At 33.4% G+C, this 22943-nt stretch overlaps 2 protein-coding genes across 2 annotated transcripts; both read left to right on the top strand.

Moving 5' to 3' along the window:
- Window positions 1–3163: 3163 nt before the first annotated feature.
- On the top strand, window positions 3164–14235 carry LOC111460149 (DExH-box ATP-dependent RNA helicase DExH9-like). The gene is made up of 14 exons (XM_023103274.1): window positions 3164–3643; window positions 4503–4703; window positions 4785–5003; window positions 5474–5815; window positions 6467–6571; window positions 7788–7898; window positions 8396–8646; window positions 9313–9436; window positions 9546–9828; window positions 9922–10076; window positions 10891–11037; window positions 11744–11976; window positions 12456–12720; window positions 13684–14235. Exons 1-14 carry the CDS (start codon window positions 3374–3376, stop codon window positions 13960–13962), a joined length of 2985 nt encoding a protein of 994 aa, XP_022959042.1. The 5' UTR covers window positions 3164–3373; the 3' UTR covers window positions 13963–14235.
- Window positions 14236–20260: 6025 nt separating this feature from the next.
- LOC111460295 lies at window positions 20261–21942 on the top strand. The gene is made up of 5 exons (XM_023103496.1): window positions 20261–20367; window positions 20462–20629; window positions 20707–20781; window positions 21251–21394; window positions 21463–21942. The coding sequence occupies exons 1-5, from the start codon at window positions 20365–20367 to the stop codon at window positions 21802–21804; spliced, it is 732 nt and encodes a 243-aa protein (XP_022959264.1). The 5' UTR covers window positions 20261–20364; the 3' UTR covers window positions 21805–21942.
- Window positions 21943–22943: the final 1001 nt, after the last annotated feature.

The raw sequence follows: 22943 nt of genomic DNA, 5'->3' as shown, positions 1-22943 counted from the left end.
ACATATCTGTTGGCACATCAAATCTATAATAGAAACAGTATATTGAGAAGATATTGCACAAATTTTTGATGAATGACACTAAAACTATGACTATTTTTTTGACAAATCGTGTTAACTTGTCATAGGGGCAATCTCCCAAAACAATTGAGGAGCGGAGCACATAACATTATTTCCATACGCTTTTGTAGTTAGGAGTTTGTGAATGCTAATTTTAGTGGAGTCGTAGACTATAGTAACAACACGTTTGAACGTATCTACACTATTGACGGGACAACAATGATCTGTATATTTAGGCTTCAGTAGTGTGTTGCCCTTTCATCTATTGAGACCGAGTATATGGCAATAGTCGGAACTGGAAATAAAATTTTTTATACAAATAGTCAAAGTGTCATATACTTGGTGAAAATCTCGATCTATCGCTAAAAGACAAAACACATCGGAAGATAATGTCATTTCATTTGTAAGTCAATGGAAGAAGGTGATACCTGTTTAAAGACAAACATGCTGACAAAATGTGTTGATGTTGAAAAATTGAGGATCTGCAAAACCTTATTTGGTATGGTGCAATGAAGGTACCGATGACAAGGACAATAAATGAAATAAAAGTTGACCGACCAATTAATCACTCTCCATATAAGATAATTATTCGGTTATGGAGCCTAATTTATTAAATATCTGTATTATTTAGAATATCAACCATTTATAGAATAGTTTTCTAATTAAATTTGGTTAAATAATAATATTTTTATGCTAAACATGTTTCTACCATTTAAAAATAAAAAAAAAAACAAGATTTTATTTATTTATTTGTAAAAGGTAGCACTAAGTTAAATAAAGAATAATTTAAAGATTATTTAATATTCTAGCAACCGACATTCCATAAATAAATAAATAAGAAATTTGGAATTTGTTGTCAAAATTTCCAAATACAATTTAGTGGATACCAATTAAAAGATTGTATTTAATATAATTATAAATAGATTTTGTATTAATAAAAACTGCACTTTTTTTTAAATATTCAAAATAGTTTTCAATTATATGCAATTTTTGTTTTATTTTTATCTAATCCCATAATTATTATTTTTTATTATTTATTTCTAACGACTCTAAAAAAAAATAACTTTTTTGAAAATAATATTTAAATAAATAGATATTTTACCTACTAATATTTTACTTTATTTAAAACAAAAATATGAATAATGACTAGAACCATCCGAACTAATTTAACCAAAAAAAATTTATAGTTGACTTGAGTTGATTGACTATTGAAATTAAAATAATTATAATTTACAATCTAAATAATTTAAGTTTGACTATCAAAATTAAAATAATTAAAATTTACCATTTAAATAATTTAAGTTTAACTATTGAAATTAAAATAATTAAAATTTATGATTTAAATAATTTAAGTTTGACTATTGAAATTAAAATAATTACCTTATTTAGCGGACCATAAAAGGAAATCATTCATAAAAAAATGAGAAGTTTTAAGACCACGAGTTGATGTGTCTCGACTCTTATAGTTCTACGGCTCATGCTGAACAGTTAAGGTTTCTTTTGTAAAAGACGAATAACATGAATGAGAATAAAATACTCGATAAATATCTTACTTGTAGGTTTTTAAGTCGGCCATCTTATATCATACTAAAATAGCACGAAATCTACCTAATATTTCTTTGACAAGAAATCATACTTTTTAGGTAGATATTGAACGTCCAGACTCAAAGAACTTGCAAAATGGGCCATAGGATCTTAAAAGTCCAAATAAAGTTGATGTGATATTAACCTAACATAGATCCCACCCCTGGGAGTAGGATTCTACGTGAATTCGGTTGACTTCGGTTGTAGAAATTTTTTTGATTAATCTAAAATTTTAGGTCAGCTATCTAAACAACTCGAATAGATTTCACTATCCAACTCAATTATGCTCGTTCATGAGATGTTTAAATGCTAACACACAAATGAAGGGATTTTAATTTTTCATCGATATTTTGGATTCCTTTGAAATAAATTATTTTAAGGAGCTGTTTAGCTCGAGGTTTTGTTTTGTGTTGGTTAACGGTTTTCTTTTTCCCGTTGATAAAGGTTTTGATTACCCATTTTGAGACCTTAGGTTGATAGGAGAGGAGAACGAAACTTTTTTTTTTGTAAAGGTGTGAAAACCTCTTCCCTAGGCGTTTTAAAACTGTGAGGCTAACGACAATACGTAACGGGTTGAAGCGGACAATATCTACCAACGGTGGACTTGGGTAATTATAAATAGTATCAGAGCCCATCACTAAACGGTGTAAGACACTAGTCGAAGTAAGGCTAGACCCTTTCCATAGTAGACGCGTTTATTGTGAGGTCCCACATTGATTAGAGAGGAGAACAAAATATTTTTTTTTTAAGACGTGAAAATCTCTCTCTAATAGACGCTTTTAAAATTGTAAAGTTGACGACGAACTATAACAGGTCAAAGCGGATAATATCTATTTTTACGTTACAAATTCACATGGGTTAGAGTTTTATATTTGTCCCCTTTTCCCTTTCCTTATAATTAACTCATTTATATTTATTTAACCAAATCAATATAATAATTTATTTAATTTAATAAACCAATTACAATTTATTAAAACAACTGCTTAATTAATTTTGAAAAAAATTATTAAATGAATGTTATCCCTGAAAATTAAATTAATAAAAATATTAAACTTTTTATTTGGTTAAAAAATATTCCAAAAATTTCAATTCTCAACTTAAAAAAGTACTCTTAAACTAAAAAAAATTATATATATATATATATATATTTAAAGTTTGTTTTGAGTTTAAATTATTATTAAAATTCTTGAAAATTTAGAGATATTTTTCAAACAAAATTTAGAGATATTTTTATTAAATTATATAATTAATTTTTTAATTTGATAATGGTTCAAACTATTTAAATTTGGAAGCTTATATAATTGTATTAAATTAAGATTATTCACTAAATAAGCTAAAATAATAATAATAAGGCATAAACAAAAATTAAATTGATTAATATGATTTTAATAATTTAACTTTTAATTAATTAATTGTTGTTAGTTTATTTTTATTAAATTAATTAACGTAATAAAATTATTGAATGTGAAATTACATAAATATTGTTTTATTGATATAAGCAAACTTTCCCGTTAGCAAATTCGCGCGCCGATTTCAGGCGTCTCCGCGCACCTATTTCTTAGGGTTTATTCAGAAAGAGAAACCTTTGAGAGAGTGTGCTGTTGAGTTTTCGAAGATCCTGCTCGCCAATTTGCTTACAAGCTCCGTTTATGGTTCTACAAACGAGAATTAACAGAGTATTTGCTGCAGATTCTTGAGTGGGCTTGATCCGCCGAGCTCAATTGAAGCTGCCATGGGCTCTTCGAAGAGAAAAGTGGTCGAAGATACGCCCAGAGAATCTTCACCGAAGCACCAAAGAACCAATGAACCTGCCATGGTTGAGGACGAACCAGTTGCGTGTGTCCATGATGTGTCCTACCCCGAGGGTTCTTATAATCCTCTCCCATCAATAAATCTCTCTTCCACTGGAGAGAAGTTGGAACCGGCTAAGGTGTTCCCTTTCTCTCTGGACCCCTTTCAGTCCGAGGCTATCAAGTGCTTGGAGACTGGAGAATCTGTTATGGTAACTTTATCCAACCTCTCATTGGTTTCGTTGGCTATTGCTCGAGTTCATTGATGGCTCTTTTTTTATTATTCCATGGGGATAAATCATATGAACTAGTGTGAGCGTATAAAGAAAGTACTTCTGAAGTTTTTTTCTTAGAGGAACTTGTGTTTGCTGAAATGAATGCACTTGGCCTTTATGTTTAGTAGATTTAGATGGGTAATACTAGAGTTGTGTGGCTTCTGCTCCATTCGCAAGAGAATGTAATATGTGTTTCAGTTTAGTTGGTAGTGATTTGTGAGCAGTGGCCGTCCTTACTAAGTATCATCAGAACTTATTAAATGAATTCTGTTTTCAGTTTGAAAGCACGAGCATTGAATAGGAGGTTGAATTTGATCATGTTTTCAGTAGTTATATTTCATACACTTTGTACCCCCATCTCTCCAAAGTTTGAATGCCGAATACTATAATGTTTAGCTGATCCTATTACTTGCAATTGGTTATCCTTCTCTTTCAGATTGGAAACCGTTACTAAAGTAATCTTGCTCAGTAATTCATGAGTTGAGCATAATGCTAAAATCCCCTTGGATTTTTTTCTAAAGGTTACTGATCAAATCGCTTAGGATTGTGTAGTTGCATTATTGGATATCTGTCGTTCAGTTTCAGGCAGAATAGAAGTTCTGATCAAATATATTGAATACACAGAGAGTAGAAAGGTTTGAACCTTACAATAATATGAATGAACTTATAATAACTAATACGCTTAACTTCCATGTGAAAATCATAACCCAGTCATTTTTATACATCTCAACTCTAGTTTGGTTGATTTTTACAATCATGTAGATTTGAGTAAGTTATATAATCTGTTATTTGATAGGTGTCTGCCCATACATCAGCTGGTAAAACTGTTGTGGCATTGTATGCAATTGCCATGTCTCTCCGGAATAAACAGCGTGTCATATATACCTCGCCAATCAAGGCCCTCAGCAACCAAAAGTATAGGGAATTTAAAGAAGAATTCTCAGATGTTGGTTTAATGACTGGGGATGTGACTATTGAACCAAATGCTTCTTGTCTGGTGTGCTTCTTACTGACTACTCCTTTTTTGAGGATTTTAAATTTTAAGTCATTGGTAAATGGGTGATTTTTTCAACTTTAGGTCATGACCACAGAAATTTGGCGTAGCATGCAGTACAAAGGATCCGAAATTACACGGGAAGTGGCATGGATTATCTTTGATGAAGTACATTACATGCGTGATCGGGAGCGAGGTGTTGTTTGGGAAGAGAGCATTGTCATGGCTCCAAAGAATGCTCGATTTGTTTTCCTCTCAGCAACTGTGCCAAATGCAAAAGAATTTGCTGATTGGGTTGCAAAGGTGTTCTCCTCTTTTGGGTTAAATCTTGTTATCAGTAATTAATTGACAATGAAAATACTTTTTGGGTCAAATGCGAAAAGCTAAATGATAATTTTACGATGTTCTGTTCTGGGAAGTGCTTGTGATTAGTTTCTTAGCATGATGCCGATGGAAGCCTTTTGAACATCAATTTTTTCTGCCCTTCCCATTTATCAGTTCCTATATTAATTTTATTGATTATCTTTCTAGTGCATAATTTTTATTTTTATAAAAATTGGGGAATGGATTGATGTTGGAGAAAAGAAACTTTGGCATTAGGTTGTGACATTAGATGGCTTTCCTGCTTTACTCTTTTATCTCATCTTTATATGGCCTTTCAGTACAATTATTTTGTTACCTTTGAAGGAATAAGTAAACAGGTATATGAAAAATTGTGAAGTCATTTTGTCAATGTGTTAATATGCTGGCTTGGTTGATTGACATTAATGCAGGTCCACCAACAACCATGTCATATTGTTTATACTGACTATCGACCAACACCTCTTCAACACTATATTTTCCCATCTGGGGGTGAGGGCTTATACTTGGTGGTTGATGAGAGGGGTCATTTTCGTGAGGATAGCTTTCAAAAAGCTTTAAATGCACTTGTCCCTGCTAGTGATGGCTACAAGAAAAAGGAGAATAATGGGAAGTGGCAGAAGAGTTTGACTTTGGGCAAAACGAATGAAGAGAGTGATATATTTAAGATGGTGAAGATGATAATTCAACGTCAATATGATCCAGTTATAATTTTCAGCTTTAGCAAAAGAGAATGTGAATTTCTTGCAATGCAGGTAATGTCCAGTTGTGCTCTTGTGGTTGCTTAGGAGATCTCTACTAGTTGTTGCTTGTTTATGGTCTTTGTTTAATGGACTTGTTAGATGTGGCATCATCATTAGGAATTTGATACTTATGAAGGATCCAAGATAAGATGGTATATATCACTTTATTATTATTATATATTAAGTTATTAAGAAATGAAACTACTTTCGTTCAAGAGTAAAAAATCTATAATGAATGAAGATAAGATACCCAATAGAGGTAGAAACTGTGAGATAAAAAGCTATGATCGAAGTATCATTACAAAACTCTTGAAAAGTACACCAAGGTGAAGCCAAGAATCTAAAAACAGAAAATAGCATTGTCTCATAAATTCTTTTGGGTGAATGTATAACAGAGGCATTTCTTTGAAGAAGCTCCCACTCTTAGTTGTGATTGGTCAGGATATTTAGGGAAGTAGAATCTTGACTGTGGAAACAGACGGGGGGTTGATTTCAAATTATAATTCTTTAAAGAATGAGATTTGCATGTTGGCTATGCTGTTAGCTTTGAAACGAGAAAGAAGGGAACTGTTTGGTTTCTGAGCACGTTGTAGTAATTATTCTTTCTAGGTCATTCCTTTTTTCCTATGGTCAGCTTTAACATGGTTTCCCTGTTTGTTACAGATGGCAAAATTAGATCTAAATGGCGATGATGAAAAGGCGAACATAGAAACCATCTTTTGGAGTGCTATGGATATGCTTTCAGATGATGATAAGAAGCTCCCTCAGGCAAGCCGCTCATTTTCCCCAAATTCTTGGTATAAATTGTTGAGGTTGCAATTTTAGACTAGGGTGTTCAATGATAGGATTTTTTAGGGACTAAGAGATCTAGCAAGGAATTTTGTCCCTAGCTAGGTGTAATGTGTTTCTTCTTTGGGCTGCAATAGCTAAAGTCTAAAGAGTTTTGTCATTATTCGTTTGGAATTGTTCTTTGAAACTTGTGGAAGGATTTTTCCCTTGAGCTCCCGTCCTTCTCCAATCTGTTCCGTTGTGTTGTGGGGGAGGGTAAGGAAACATACTTCTGAAAGGATCCGTGGGTGGGGGATAAACCTCTTTGCTTGTTGTTTTCTTGTCTATATCACTTGGCCTCTTTGAAAAATTCTTTTGTGGCTAATGTCTTAGCTTGGTAAGTGAGCTCTTTTCCCTTTTCCCTTTTCTCTTGGTTTCTGTCGTTCTTTATCCAATAGGGAGATGTTGGATATCACAAACCTCTCGTCCTTGATAGGAGAGTTTGATTTTGAATTGGGAGAATGCATGTTCATATTTGGAGCCCTAACCCTTCTGGTGACTTCTCTTGTACTCTCTTTTCCCATTGTCTGTTGGACCCTTCTCCCATTAGAGACTGTCTTTTCGGCTCTTTGGAAGATTATGATCCCAAAGAAGGTTAAGTTCTTTGTCTGGTATGTTTTGCACCATCGAGTTAACACTCTGGATTGGCTCTCAAGAAAGTGCCTTCGTTGGTTGACCTATTTTGTTGCATCATTTGTTGAAAGGTGGAGGAGGACCATGATCATATCATGTGGAGTTGTGATTATGTGTGTTTTATGTGTAGTCTCTTTATGAATGCATTTATTCTTCAGCTTATCAGTCTTCTCATTTTACTATGTAACTAGGTCAAGGAAATTTGAGTCCTATTTTCCACCCTTCGAGTTCTGTTTCCCATTGTTGCATGCTAACCTAACAATCGGATCCAGATCAAAACCTTATACTCCTCACCTTGTTTCTCTGTCTTGAAACTTGCAATAGTTGAGCTACTGCTTGTAGAACCTCTCCACAATTCTAAGTTGATGGATTGTTATTTATTTGTTTTTAATGTCTAGCTGTGTAGGTGCTATGGCTTATGGTTATGCTGGGATTAGAAAAACATTTGGATTAATGTCTTGTTTTTTTTTTTTTTTTTTTTAATAAATTAATCATCCTTCCTTTTCCCATTACTTTCAAATAGGTTTCAAATATGTTGCCCCTCTTAAAGCGTGGAATAGGGGTCCACCATTCTGGCTTGCTCCCTATTTTGAAGGAGGTGATTGAGATATTATTTCAAGAAGGGCTAATCAAGGTTAGAACTAAGGCGTTAGAAAGAAATATATTTATTTATTTGCTGTGTGCTTGTCATATAATTCAATTGATTGCTGTCTCATATGGTACCAGTATTTTAATTGTGTGGGGTGCAAGTTGTGACCTTGTTTTACTAAACATTAAGGCAAGAGAAAGGTGCCTCGGCACAGTAAGGCGAATACCTTCTCTTTCTACCTCTGCCTTAGTTCTCTTCTTCTTCCTCTTCCTCTGCCTTTGTTCTTTTACCTTCGACGAACTAGTTTCTTATCCTCAAATAAAAAAAACAAGAAGAAAAATAAAATAATAAAGAAACAGAAAATAGGACGAGGTGCACTTCAACCACTACTGAGTTACTTTTTGTTATGATATTTCTTCGAGCAAAAATGCATATAAAGTACAAGACAAATAAACAATTTTACCTTTTACACCAAAATATTTGATTTTTTTTTTTGTCATTTTATATTTTTAATTCCTTTGTCATTAAAACATTTTCTGTAGTGTTTGTTTGCCACAGAGACATTCAGCATTGGTTTAAACATGCCTGCAAAAACTGTTGTCTTCAGTAATGTTCGTAAGTTTGATGGGGATAAATTTAGATGGTTATCAAGTGGTGAATATATACAAATGAGTGGTCGAGCTGGACGGAGAGGAATTGATGAACGAGGGATATGTATCCTTATGGTGGACGAGAAGCTGGAGCCATCAACTGCTAAAATGATGCTTAAAGGAAATGCAGATTGCTTGAACAGGTAGCTACAGTAGGGTTTCAATATTGAATATATCAGAATCAATAGTACTGTTTTAAATTTTTATATGTAAGCTGCAGATAATGTTAGGAAATATAGGAAAAGAATATAGAATGTTGCAAAATTTTCTCGCCATTCTAACTTGATTTGAAGCCTTTTTTTTTTTTATAAAAAAAAATGTAACTGACAAAATAAAATATCTCCAGTGTGGAGAGATGAAGTCTCTAAAGCGAATAGGTGGAATTGGAAATATCTGAGGGCAAAGTGCATTTACACCCATTTCGATAAATATGTTTTTTTTTAACAAAAAAGTTGCAAAAATAATTATGGAAACTGCAGCTTCATGGGAAATAAAATTCAGAGTTTCTAGAGGATATAGGGCGTTTTAGGTACACTTGATAATTGGTTCAAATTTGCCTCCTTATGATGGAACTGGTAAACAATAGTCCAAAGATTTAACCTAGTTTTTAAGCAGAAATATCATTTAGCTACCCAACTAGCCAAGAAGGCCCGTAGTTGAGTTCAAGTTTTTTTTTATTTTTTATTTTTTTATTATTTAATTGCCTATAGGGTTGTGGGGTTAGAGCGTTACCATGTTTACATCCTTAATTTTTACTATTCTGTTGTTTATCCTTTTATTTATTTATTTTTATTTTTTATATCATTTAGTGCTTTTCACTTGAGCTATAACATGCTCTTGAATCAAATCCGTTGTGAAGATGGCAATCCTGAAAATCTGCTGCGTAATTCCTTCTATCAGTTCCAAGCCGACCGCAACATACCTAACCTCGAGGTTAGTTTTTGCAGACAAGGTGTCTTAAAAATAACACATGAAAGATCAAACCATATTGCGGTGTAATGTTTGATATAAGATGACATACTAATTCTAGTTATTACTGCAGAAACAAGTGAAAAGCCTTGAAGAGGAGAGGGATTCCATAGTGATTGAAGAGGAAGATAATTTGAAGAATTATTATGATTTGCTAAAGCAGTACAAAAGTTTGAAGAAGGATATCCGTGATATTGTGTTGTCTCCTAGATATTGCTTACCATTTCTGCAACCTGGCAGGCTTATATCTATTGAATGCGACAGTAATAATGAGATTTCTTCAACTTTTTCCATCAAGGACCAGTTTACTTGGGGATTAATAATTAATTTTCAGAGGATGAAAGGTGTTTCTGAAGGTGATGTATCGATAATTTCTCGTGCATTTGTATTCCTTTATTCAAATTTTAGCTTATTAGTCTTCTTAATCTGAACTTAAAATTTTGTTCCAGATGATGCTAGTATGAAACCAGAATCTGCGAACTACACTGTGGACGTTCTTACAAGATGCGTTGTCAGTAAAGATGGCATAGGGAAAAAAAATGTTAAGATCGTTCAATTGAAAGAGCATGGAGAACCTCATGTTGTTTCCATTCCAATCTCTCAGGTATTGAGTTATATGATCTATTATATGCACATGCTTCATGCAAACTCACAGTAGAGACTTAGCAATATCAGATCTCTTCATGAAAGATGATAATAGAGACCAAAGATTACATAGATTAAGAGTGACAAAATCTAGATTAAAGTTGGTTTGGTACTAAATCAATAAATTATTTTATTATATTTTCACGCCCGAAGGAATTCAATTGAGATTTAGAACTGGAACCAGCTAGATTCAGAAACAATTGGCTTGTGTTGGATTGGTTAGGTTCCTGAGTTGGTGCATTTTGGATGGAGTTGGTATTGGTTGGATTCTTGAATTGGATGCCGATTCATGCATCATTCAAAGATGATATTTTGGTCAACTACTTGATCCAGTAACAGCCTTTGATTGGCAACCTGAAAAACTAATTGAGAAGGATGACATCTTTGGTTAAGAGGTCTATCTATTTACTGTTCCTTATAGTCTTATCTGATTTCCTGTCCATCGTTGGCCTGAGATTTGGGCCAGTCCAAATGTGGGCGTGTATCTTGATGCCATTTGGTTCACTTCTTCCTACGATAATAGTGGTTACTATTAGTTTTGAGTGTTGGCTTCATTGTTTTCTGCACTCATTTTCAAGGCAAACTTCCTGCAAGTTGGTTTTATTTTCCTGCTGTCCCTCTTAACTGATGTTTTCTTAAGTACATTAAAATGTCCCATTTTTCAATCAAGATATCTATTTTGTTTTAATTATTCTCAGCTTCTGTCAACTGCCATCTTGATTTAATTTTAATACATTGGCTTGATGAGTAATTTTTATCTTATTTACAAACAGATTAGAACTTTAGCTAGTATTCGAATACTCATACCCAATGATCTTTTGCCGTTGGAAGCTCGAGAAAATACATTGAAGAAGATTTCTGAAGTTTTATCAAGATTTCCAAAGGGAGTGCCCCTTCTAGATCCAGAAGAGGATATGAAAGTACGTAACTCTGTGCTAAAACATTTTTTTATTGATGTGAGGATTTTTTTCCCTATTAGATAGAAGCCTAAGGGGATTCTGTATATAATATTTGGCGGTACTTAGGTTAGTATGGCAAAATGTGTGAGGTTTTATTATGAGACTAGTCCTTAAACTTTCAAGTAAGTTTGTGTTTATTTAGTCTTTGAACGTTGGAAAGTGTCTATTAAAGTTTCTGAACTTTCAATTTTATGTCTAATAGATCCACAAACTTTAAAGTATCTAATAAAATTTTCAAACTTTCAATATGTAAAATAGATGCCTAAACTTTCCATTAATGAACGTACTATTCACTAAAGTGTAAGTTGGTTCTATTTCATATATAATTCAATTTTAAATCTAATAAGTCAATTTTTTAAAAATTTGAATATTTCAAAGATCTTTTATAAGTTTGGAGACTGATTAGGCATTTTGAAGTTTAGAGATCTAGTAGATACGGAATTGAAAATTTAGGGGCAAAAGGTTTTGAGATCTTTGTGGCACAAACTATGTTCGAGGACTAAACTTGTTATTTAACCAATCTGTAATTAAATTCACTCGTCCGTTCAAGAAAAACCAACTCTGATTCAGTTTGAGCATTTGCTGATGGGAAGTATAATCTAGTATCTATTCGCTTCTGCCATGTGTTCTTTCCAGATTTTAACTAATAACGTCATTTGATATTCAGATTCAAAGTAGTTCTTACAGAAAGGCTGTGCGTAGAACAGAGGCTTTGGAGAGCCTGTTTGACAAGCACGAGGTGGCAAAATCAGCACTTGTTGATCAGAAGCTCAAAGCATTACATTTGAAGCAAGAGCTAACGGCTAAGATCAGGTCAATTAAGAAAACAATGCGTTCTTCTTCTGCATTGGCTTTCAAAGATGAACTGAAGGCCAGGAAGCGAGTATTGCGGAGGCTTGGGTAATTGGTCTTTTTTCTTTTCTAGCTACTCTTTAGGTTGGCTTAGAATTTTTTAGTCGCCAAATAGGTCAAAATTTATTAAAGTGATGATTGAAAGAAAAAGACTCGTCCTGCATTGATTGTTCAAGTAATTCCAATCAATCTGTTTTTATAAGAGAATTTATCTGCTGTAGCTTTAATTTATTTTGTTACTTCCTTAGCTTAGGGGCTCCCCTTCTGGGCATATCATTTTATAAATAAGATTGTTCTTTGTATCAATTTATTTAGATGAATATGGTAAATGATGAAAACTGTATTATTTACTAGATAGTTCTGAATATATGTGTATATATATATTCAAAACAAGGATACACTTTTAAATGTTTTGCTGCCAGTTCAAATTGATTGTTTAGATTTTATGACAGAAGAATAATGTTATCGATTGTAGATGCATTGAATTAGTAGCAGCATCTTATCCTTTTCTTTTTTCCACATTGCAGTTACATCACAAGTGATGATGTCGTGGAATTGAAAGGCAAGGTTGCTTGTGAAATCAGTAGTGCAAATGAATTGACTCTTTCAGAGCTGATGTTCAATGGGGTTTTCAAGGACATAAAAGTGGAGGAAATCATCGCTCTGCTATCTTGTTTTGTGTGGCAAGAGAAACTTCAGGATGCAGCAAAGCCTAGGGAAGAGCTTGAGCTGCTTTTCATTCAATTACAAGACACAGCTCGAAGGGTTGCCAAGGCTCAGCTTGAATGCAAGGTTAGCGCTAAACCTTATCTGCCCAAGTTCATTTACTCAATCCTTTTTGTTTTCTCTCTATGTTGTTAAACTTAAATGGCAATGTGTTCAGAGCGTCATTGAGTTTTAGTTTTTTTCTTTTTTTCACTATGTTTTTTGAATCTATTTGAGGTTGAACAATCAATCCATCATCCCACATCTTTTCAACTCAAAAAAGGAAAAAAAAAAAAAAATCCATTTGTTCATGTTGATTTACTGCTGTTCCCAATGTAGATGAAACTTCGTGAATAACTTAACCTCATTTTGACTCTTAGGTGGGAGGATTGTAAATACTCTTTCTTTAATGAGGTGCTTTGTTCTTCTTTATAAAAACTATAAAATGGAAAGTTTGTTTCTTTCGAATGGTGTGTTTGGTGTGTTTCGTTTGAGAGTGAGTCATTGTGTGTGAGATCTCTCCTTAGCAGACGCGTTTTAAAAACTTTGAGGGAAAGCCCAAAGAGGACAATATCTTGTTAGGAGTGGACTTGAGCTGTTACAAATGATAAGCAGAGCCAGACACCGGTCAATGTGCCATCGAGGAGGCTGAGCCCCGATTGGGGGTGGACACAAGACGGTGTACTAGCAAGGACGCTGGGTCATGAACGGGGTGGATTGAGGGGTCCCACATCGATTGGTGAAGGGAACGAGTACCAGCGAGGATGTTGGGTCCTGAAGAGGGTGGATTGTGAGATCCCACATTGGTTGGGGAGGAGAACGAAACATTCTTTATAAGGGTATGAAACCTCTTCTAGGCAGACACGTTTTAAAAACCTTGAGGGGAAACTCAAAAGAGAATGCCCAAAGAGGACAATATCTACTCGCAGTGGACTTGGGCTATTACATTGTGCGACTTCCTTGCTTCTCTCATCTGACAATCCTCTTCCTGCCGAGCCCCCTTTCTCGCAATAAGAGAACACTTGATGATACATGCATGTCTAATTGCAGGTCGAAATTGATGTGGAAGGCTTTGTGAGTTCGTTTAGACCGGATATTATGGAGGCTGTATATGCTTGGGCAAAGGGATCCAAATTCTACGAGATAATGGAAATAACACAGGTTTTCGAGGGGAGCTTGATTAGAGCAATTAGAAGACTTGAAGAAGTTCTGCAACAACTAACTCTAGCAGCAAAGTCCATTGGTGAAACTGAACTTGAAACCAAGTTTGAAGAAGCTGTTTCCAAAATCAAGAGGGATATCGTCTTTGCTGCTTCTCTATACTTGTAGTAGTTTTCCCCATCTTTTTAATTATAATTTTTGTTTAACATCGAGTGGTTATTTTGTATGCGGCTCTTTGTAAAGTTTCTTATATTATGCAGTTGATTTTATAGGTAATGGTAAGATATTAACTTGTATCATTTGATTTTACTCAGATTTTGCTGAAGTTTTACGTTGAGTTAAAGAAAGTAACTCTGTTCAGGTTAGAATAAGGCATCATTAAAGAGTAGGATACGTCAGTTGGTGAGATTTTGGTAATGTATAAATAGAAAGTTGGAGATCTATAGTGCTCTAATGCCTAAGATTTATAGTTCAAATTCGACTCAAATGACTTCGACATTTCTCTCCGTCTCTTGCTCTGACTACGCAACAATTATTTACTTCTTTTAAACTACTACTCGTAGTGCAAGTTGTCTCTTTAGACGAATTCAGGTCCTTTATGCATCATTTATCTTCCAAGAAAAATTCATAGGAGTCTAGCCATTGAAAAGGAACGTGTAACTCGTTGGTATAAGTAGTAAATATATCAAATCTTTTAAGCTTATATCGAACCACGCTTACGTGACTTCGGAGGAATATCCTTTCATTCGATTGTGCTTTTGGTTCATTCATACACTTCTCTCTACTTATAGGTCAAAAAGACGTTAAAACTTTCGTCAATGTATTGATTGATGTACGCTTAATTTGCCCTCATGTGTTTTAGTTGCACAGTTCCAAATCAAAACGGGACATCATCAGCTTGCCCTCGCTCATGTGTTTTAGTTGCACAGTTCCAAATCAAAACGGGACATCATCAGCTTGCCCTCGTACAAGCAACACTTTGGGAAACCCTACTTTTTCCAACAAAATATTCCACTCGATCATAGTACCCAAAAGCATAATCACTAAGTCTTATTCTTAGTATTGGCTCCACTTGTTTTCGCTTTTTATTTGAATTGGAAAGCCTTTGTATAAAAATAAAAACCCATTTATAATTTTAGGGTCTTTCTTGTACCGTTGTATGCATCTAGACATTACACCAATGGTGGCTGGCCAAACAGTTTCCAGAATGTCGTTGTCATGATGTTGATTTGGCTTATGCGACTATGGCATCCATACTAAAGAGGTGAAATGCTTGACAACGACGGTGAATGTCACAACATGCACTATGAACCTTAATGAGCTAAAGAAAGATGTGTTGTCGATGATAGCTAATAGTCAAATGATTCCTTTTGAATCATACAAATTTAGGGGACTAATACATTTGAATATTTTCCAACGTTATTTGTGACCATATATACTACTTACATTTAGCTGACTTCATTCTTTAATCAGTTACGACAATGCATTAACAAGAAGTAAAGATCCCCCATAAAGACCGAGATTGAGACTGTATCCTAATCTATGCAGCACCCGAATGCTTATGTATTTCTACCTCTGAGAAAGTTTCTCATTATAGATGATACATGAGCAGCCGCCATAGTTTTTCATTCTTTTAGTTCAATCACGATAATACTGAGAGTCATGTTGCTATAGTTATCAACTCTCTAGCACCTTAACTAAATAGATATTGATCGAAGCTCAAGACAAAATAGCAAAATAATGAATCATTAAATACAAAAAGAGTTAACAAAAGAATATCGTCGCTATCATTAAGAAACCTTATGAACCAACAATAACTGATGTACTAATCTACGCGGTCTCGCACACCACTTTGAACAGTAGCTCTCATGTTTTTGCTTTTGATTTTTTCAAAAGGTCTCGTAGGGGATATATTTATTTACTTTAGCATGATGTGACCTTTCTATACAGATAGAAACGTTCATTTAAAAGCATTCACAAAATGATGTCATGGACTTTTACATTTGCATTAAAAGCTTTGAAAAAAAACTACCGAATAACCAATGTGAAATATAAATAAATGAGATGTGTAGTATTTCTCTACACACAACCCACACGTGCGAGCATGAGCCAACCAGGCAGTCTCACACACGCCCTAGGCCTACTAGTCGGGCTAGCTTCTCTAGGTTGTTGCCAGATATCTAGGGAACAGTGATCATCGTAGCGTCATGATAAACTGATGATCATTTCAATCTCATAGTGCACATCACAAGGCAATATCACACACATGACACGTGAAAGGCCATTGAGCATGTGGCATCATACATAAAACTATTCTTACAACTATTCTTACAACCAGACCGATAGTAGAGCCACTTACTTGGTTAACCTAAGCCGAAGCTATTAAAACTTAACTCCAAATAATTTAAACAAGTTAAAAGATAGTTTTACTAACCTTAAACGTTTTGGAACAGTTGAAACTAGTAAGAAATGATCCAATCGTATCAGACTCAAGTCGGATCAGCCGAAATATCGGTCTGGAGCCGTCAAAAGTATATTCTCTGACATACTTCAAACTGTTTAAGTGGTATGAAAGGAAGCAAGACTCATCCCTTTTACAGTGGAGTCCAACTTTCATTTTCTTATTTTTTCTTATAATTTTTTGTTTTACATTTGTTCGTGAAACTCAGTGATTATATCTATTACGCCCTTAGTTAGAGATGGAATACATATAATTAAAAGTTGTAACGTACATCCATCTCGTCATTGAATACCAGTGGTTCTAGGTCGTAGTACTCTTGGAACCACGGAAGCGCACATGCTACATTGGATGCCATGTCCTTAGGGCTCTATGCACTTGCCTCGGTAACTCGGTCCTTCTTTCTAGAAAACAAATGTAATTTATTTTGGATTAGATCGAAAACAATACTATTTCTTATTTGATTTTTTTTAAAAATAAAAGTATTCCTTATTAAAACGTTGTTTCAAGTAAATACATCATTATCGAATCGAGACCTCTCACGTGTAAAGCTAATTTGGAAAATATTAAGGCATAAGAGACGACGAACACCCTTTCGAGAAAAACCTTAGCGAGCCAGTTATTTTGTACTTTCTTACCCTCCAAATTTCTTTTTCCTCCTTAATCTCTTAATTTTTAGGGTTTACCAACTAATTCTTAATCCCGAAGTCAACTTGACTATCAAGATTCTATATGACAAATTTAAAACTGACATGATAGCTTGTACGGTACAGGGACCATTAGGGGTTCACTATTTAATTTCAAATAATGAACTTATCTTGACCAGTAGGGGTATATAGTAATACCTTTATGATTACGAGTTGGTAGAACTAGGGTTGAGCCCTTAAATACACGAACATTACTAGAATCATTTGAGAGCCGTATGGGCATGATTATAGGGTCTCCTATCACTCCTTAATCGTAATCTTGTTCAGATGAGTGAAAGAAACCACACATGTCGAGGAGTTTTTGGCAAATACGATGGTCGTTGTCGCCATCTTTTATGATTGCTACGTTACGCAGCCGACTAGGAAGAGACCAACTAAACCCTTGTAGAACAACATCCATAACAATATGATAAAAAGTAGGAGTTGAAACTTATAAGTATACTGATTAGGATTAGGATTAGGATTAGGATTAGGATTAATAAGAAACATTGATATTGTTATAAAGAATTATGTGGAGCGACAAAGTGGGTAATGGTGCGGCGTTGGGCGCAGTGAAACAGACTGAGACGCCCAATGCATAAGCGTCTGTACACTGCCACTGGCGCCACCGCCAGGCACAGCACAGGCACGGCACAGGCACAGGCACGGCACGGCGCAGCGCAGCGCCTACCATCCATCCACATTTCGTACGCCCCCTTACGCCATTCCCTTCTTATCCCCTCTTTGTCTGCGCCCCTCTCTCTTCAGATTCCCTGCCCCCAATGCTTTTCTTCTCTTCCACTTTTGCCTCTCTCTCTAATTTCTTTCATTTTTTTATTTACAATTATTTTCATAATAATAAATATATATATTTTTCAATTTTTTATTTTTTTGTTTGGACTTTACGAAAAACCCCTTTTTAATTTTTTTTAAATAATAATAATAATAATAAAAACAGATAAAAGAGATAGAAACAGTATTTATAATCTTCATTAAAAAAGACATTCCTTCTTTATTCCTCGATATTATTGCACCTATTAGTATGAGTCATTTAAAATTAATTATCTAAATATTAATATCGAAATTTTTATAAATTAATTAATCAAATTAAAAATTTAAAGGGTATAATTGTAACGAACCATATCGTTTAACTCGTGACATTATTATATTTTTTTTAATATAAATTTATTATTATTATTATAATAATAGTCTTTTTAAAAAATAAATTCCTAGTATAATTTCATAACCATAATTATAATAATAATTATTAAATTTGGAAACAGAAAAATAAACACAAAATATTTCACTTGAGTGCTAACTAACTTCAATATATGGGGAGATGCAAATTAGGAAATGTATATTAAAAAAAATATAAATTCAAACAATTTTATCCAAATAATTTAAATGTAAATGTGTAAAAAAAAAAGAAAAAAAAAGACTATTTAATTATATAATAACTAAAAATATTATAACAATTTATGTATTTGATACCTCCAACTTAAAAATTTTGGTTCCGTAACTCGAGAACCTGACCAATTTAGATTATTCGACGCTCAACTAAAAATTTGGATCGATTTGTGGTTGACGTTTTTTTTACCTGACCAATTTGAAAATAGAGCTATAACCTAAGTCAACTTTACTTTTAAAATTAATATTAAGAATAAGGATGTTTAGCGTCAGTAACCAATATAAGCGATACATTGTGACTTGTAAAAGTTTTATATCTGAGTCTTAGTCAGGGTTGGATTATTGTGAGATCCCACATCGGTTAGAGAGAGGAACAAATCATTCCATGTAAGGGTGTGGAAACCTTTCTCTAGTATACTCATTTTAAAACGCGAGACTGATGGCGATACGTAACGAGCCAAAACAGACAACATTTAACAGCAGTGAACTCGAGGTGATATAAAAGAGAACAATATCTACTAGCACGTGTGTTTGGTTATAGTCACACGCATATTTATAACAATAATAAAAATAAACTTTTTTTTAGTATAAATAAAATAAAAGTTTCCCAAATAAAATTAAAAAAAATTGCAAAAATTCAGAAATCATATTTTATTTTTATTTTTTTTTAGTATCTGCTCTTTGACTTTCATATTTTATTTTTATTTTTATTTAAAAAAGGAGAAATATTCTATTTTAATGCACATTTCACTGCTTAGGATTATGCCTGAAATACTGAAAATACCTAAAAATAACATATATATATATTTATTTATTTATTTATTTATTTATTTTGGAGTATTTTATTAAAGAGTTTAAAAAGAGCAGACCAAAAACTGAAACTGAATAGTCCAAAGTTGAACTTTATTTTAAATTATTATTTATAAAAAAAAAATAAAAAATTTATATTAAAATTTAAGATTTTTTTTTCTATTAATGTTTAAATTCTTATCGATATCATATTTTTATAATACTATCTTTCGAGGTGGAAGGGTTAAATCATGACGTTTATCAATTCTTTAGTGGCTTGGCCACGTACTCGAGATTTTCGATTATTCAATATTAATAGTATATATCAATTAAATGTAATTATTTTCTGTTCCATAAATTTTGCTTTTTCTTTTTTTCAGGTGGGAGTTAGAATTTAATTAAATTGAAATAATTTTTTTTTTCATTTAGTTTTAAAATTAGTTTGAATATTATTAAATTAAAAAATCAATCAATATTTTGGGAAGTAATTAATTTAACAAAAAAGTAAAAAGCAAAAAATTTATTAAATTCCTAATTTTAAAACAAAAACACAAAATTAAACTCGATTAATACACAAAATTAGGAAGTAAATAAATCTCCTTTACTCTAACTCAAAAATCTCAATAAAATTCTTTCCTTTTAATTATTATTATTTAATTATTTATAAATTTTTTATTTTTCTACCTTACATATTACATTAATAACTAAAATTACATCAAATTTTAATATCAAACGTTTATAAGTCCCAATTCATCACTAGCATCAATTACAAACGTTAAATATTCTAATTTTTTTAAAAATAACGTAAAGTTAGATTGTAATCTTATTTTTGAGTTGCCCCGACAACATTATTCATAAACGGACCCGAATTTTGAATTTTAAATTTTTCAAGAGTTATCTAATCAAAATCGAGTCGTATGAAGTTGATGATATAGTTAATGATCGAGGCATATGACTGATTTTTTTGGAGTGAGAGGTGAAAGAAGAGGATAGGAGGAGCGTGTGGGAGTGGGTAAAACAGTTCATCTTTTTTTATCTACCGTTTTTTTTACTGTGCAGTAACAGAGAAAAGTCACTGTTTTACGTCTTGTCATTTGAGAAGGAGAGACAGAAACGATGAGCAATTTATACGTACCCCAATTGGCTTAGGGTTTTCAGGATCCTTCATCTTCTCTCTCCCAATGCCTTCTTAAACCCTAATCACTTCCTCTTTCTCTCATCACAACAACAATGGTGGGTTCATTAATACTTCTTCTTCTTCTTCCTCCTCTTCTCCTTCACCAATTAATCACTTCTAAACCCTATACTCTGTTTCTTCTTCTTGCAGCACTCCCTACCCATCTGGCTCCAAGCGCTCCTCACCCACAAGTTCTTCAACGCCTGTGTTCTTCACGAACACGCCAAAAAGAACGAAAAAAACATCTTCTGTTTCGACTGTTCTCTCGGCATTTGCCCTCACTGCCTCTCCTCCCATTCTTCCCACAAACTCCTCCAGGTCAATTCTCAACCCATTTTCTTCAATACCCATTTCCCTCTTCTTTCTTTCTTAATTCCTTTTTCGTTGTTCTTCAGATTAGGCGTTATGTGTATCACGATGTGATTCGATTGGATGATGCTACTAAACTCATCGACTGCGCTTTTGTTCAAGTATGTTCTTGATTGAGTTTGCAGAAACAGAGTAATTTTATTGTTTATCTTAATTGGGTTTGCAGAAACAGAGTGATTTTATTCTATATCTTAATTGGGTTTGCAGAAACAGAGTAATTTTATTGTACATCTTAATTGGATTTGCAGAAACAGAGTAATTTTATTCTTTATCTTAATTGGGTTTGCAGAAACAGAGTGATTTGTTGTTTATCTTAATTGGGTTTGCAGAAACAGAGTGGTTTGTTGTTTATCTTAATTGGGTTTGCAGAAACAGAGTGGTTTGTTGTTTATCTTAATTGGGTTTGCAGAAACAGAGTGATTTGTTGTTTATCTTAATTGGGTTTGCAGAAACAGAGTAACTTTGTTGTTCATCTTAATTGGATTTGCAGAAACAGAGTAATTTTGTTGTTCATCTTAATTGGGTTTGCAGAAACAGAGTAATTTTGTTGTTTTTGGTTGGTTGATTTAGTCTTACACTACGAATAGTGCGAAAGTGGTGTTTCTGAACCAAAGGCCACAGACCAGAAACTTCCGAGGCTCCTCCGGCAACCTCTGCAGCACCTGCGATAGAAGCCTTCAAGATCCTTATCTCTTTTGCTCTCTTTCCTGCAAGGTTTAATTTCAAAATCCCCTTTGGATTTTCAATCATCTTCTGTTATGAATGTTGGTTTCGTTTCACAGATTGATTATCTAATGAAGACGGAAGGTGGCGTTTCGAGGAATCTTTTGGAGTGTAATTTCTCGGCATGGGACGACGGGCTCATGATGACACCGGACTCTGTTCTCGAACTCGGTGGTTCGAACCAAACCTCCTCCGGTTCCGACGGCGGTGGTGTAGAAGGAGGGAGGAGTGTAGTAGCGTCGACGGCAACGACGGAGTTCGTGAAGAAAAAGAGAAGTAGCTTGACGGCGGCGTATAGGGCAGCGTGCCGGCCGGCTTGCTGGCCAGGGACGATTTCCGAGACGTCTGGGAGTTTATTGAGCCGGAGAAAAGGTACCCCACAGCGGGCCCCACTCTATTGAATTTTTTATTATTATTATTATTATAAGGAGGGGATTTTGGGGACATGGATGGCATTTTGTGTTTCTTGTGGGGGTATTTTTGTAAAGGAGGCTCCTTCTGGCTTCTGAATTAAATTTTATAATTGTTATTTTAATGATCAAAAAGGAAAGAAAAAAAAAAGAGGGAGATGGGTGGGGTTGTATTTTGAGGATCTGACCAAGTTTAATTATTACAACAATATCCATATTCAAAGGGTATTTTGGGTAACTTTTTATTGGAAATTAATTCTCAAAATATGCTTTATTAATTGAATTTAAATCAGTTAGTAAATTATTTGATTCTTAATTTTATGTAATTAATAACTATTTCATTTTAAAAAATATACTAAGAAATTTCTAAAATATTTTAAAACTATCCTTATTTTCTTTCAAAAGTTACCTTTTAATTTTTTTAATCACTTCAAAAATACTTTTATTTATTTACTTTTTTGAAATTTTACTTGTATTCATTTTTTTAAATGCTTTTAAAACTTTTAAAAATATTTTTACCGTTGTTAATACATTATTTCAAAACTATTCTTGAACTTTCTAGAGTAACATTAACATGTTTGAAGATAATCTATGATGTGTCGATAAATGATTTTTGTTTATAGGTTGATATTAATAATTTTTTTGAATATTTTTTATAAAATTAAAAGATGTTAATAAAATTTTATATGGTAGAATTGATAATGAGTTAAGAAGAGAGGAAGAGTGTAACGATTTACACAAGCAACTAAAAGAGGATGCAAGATTATCCATGAGAGAAACCGAGGGACTTGTACTGACGGGGTTTTGGAGTTTCAGTGAAGGTTATGTTGATTTAGGAGTAAAGGAGTGTCGTGGTGCCATTTATATGAACGAGTGGTGGACGAACCGTGACGAATTCTCCCTAAACTCTAAACCCTAAAAACTCTCCGCATAAAATATGTGGAAAATTTCCCGATTTTCATTTTATAAAAAAATAACAAAAATATACTAAAGTTTGATTTACTTTTTTTTTTAATTACTATTTATTTATTTAATTAGTTTTTTTTCCTTTGCGTATATATATATATTTAAAAACTTCACACATAACATGAATTTTCGAGAAATATACTTCAAAAAAAAAAAAAAAAAAA

This window comes from Cucurbita moschata, unplaced genomic scaffold, assembly GCF_002738365.1.
Source record: "Cucurbita moschata cultivar Rifu unplaced genomic scaffold, Cmos_1.0 Cmo_Scf00023, whole genome shotgun sequence".
NCBI classification, from domain to species: domain Eukaryota; kingdom Viridiplantae; phylum Streptophyta; class Magnoliopsida; order Cucurbitales; family Cucurbitaceae; genus Cucurbita; species Cucurbita moschata.
The sequence above is the reverse complement of the archived record's forward strand: the minus strand, read 5'-3'. Positions and strand labels throughout refer to the sequence as shown.

Bases quoted from the DNA above. Each gene is read 5' to 3' on its own strand.
- LOC111460149 (XM_023103274.1), top strand. From the start codon at position 3,374: ATGGGCTCTTCGAAGAGAAAAGTGGTCGAAGATACGCCCAGAGAATCT. The intron at 11,038-11,743 runs GTACGTAACTCT...TTTGATATTCAG, and splicing joins ATCCAGAAGAGGATATGAAA to ATTCAAAGTAGTTCTTACAG. The intron at 11,977-12,455 runs GTAATTGGTCTT...TCCACATTGCAG, and splicing joins CGAGTATTGCGGAGGCTTGG to TTACATCACAAGTGATGATG.
- LOC111460295 (XM_023103496.1), top strand. The intron at 20,630-20,706 runs GTCAATTCTCAA...GTTGTTCTTCAG, and splicing joins CTTCCCACAAACTCCTCCAG to ATTAGGCGTTATGTGTATCA. The intron at 21,395-21,462 runs GTTTAATTTCAA...TTCGTTTCACAG, and splicing joins TTTGCTCTCTTTCCTGCAAG to ATTGATTATCTAATGAAGAC.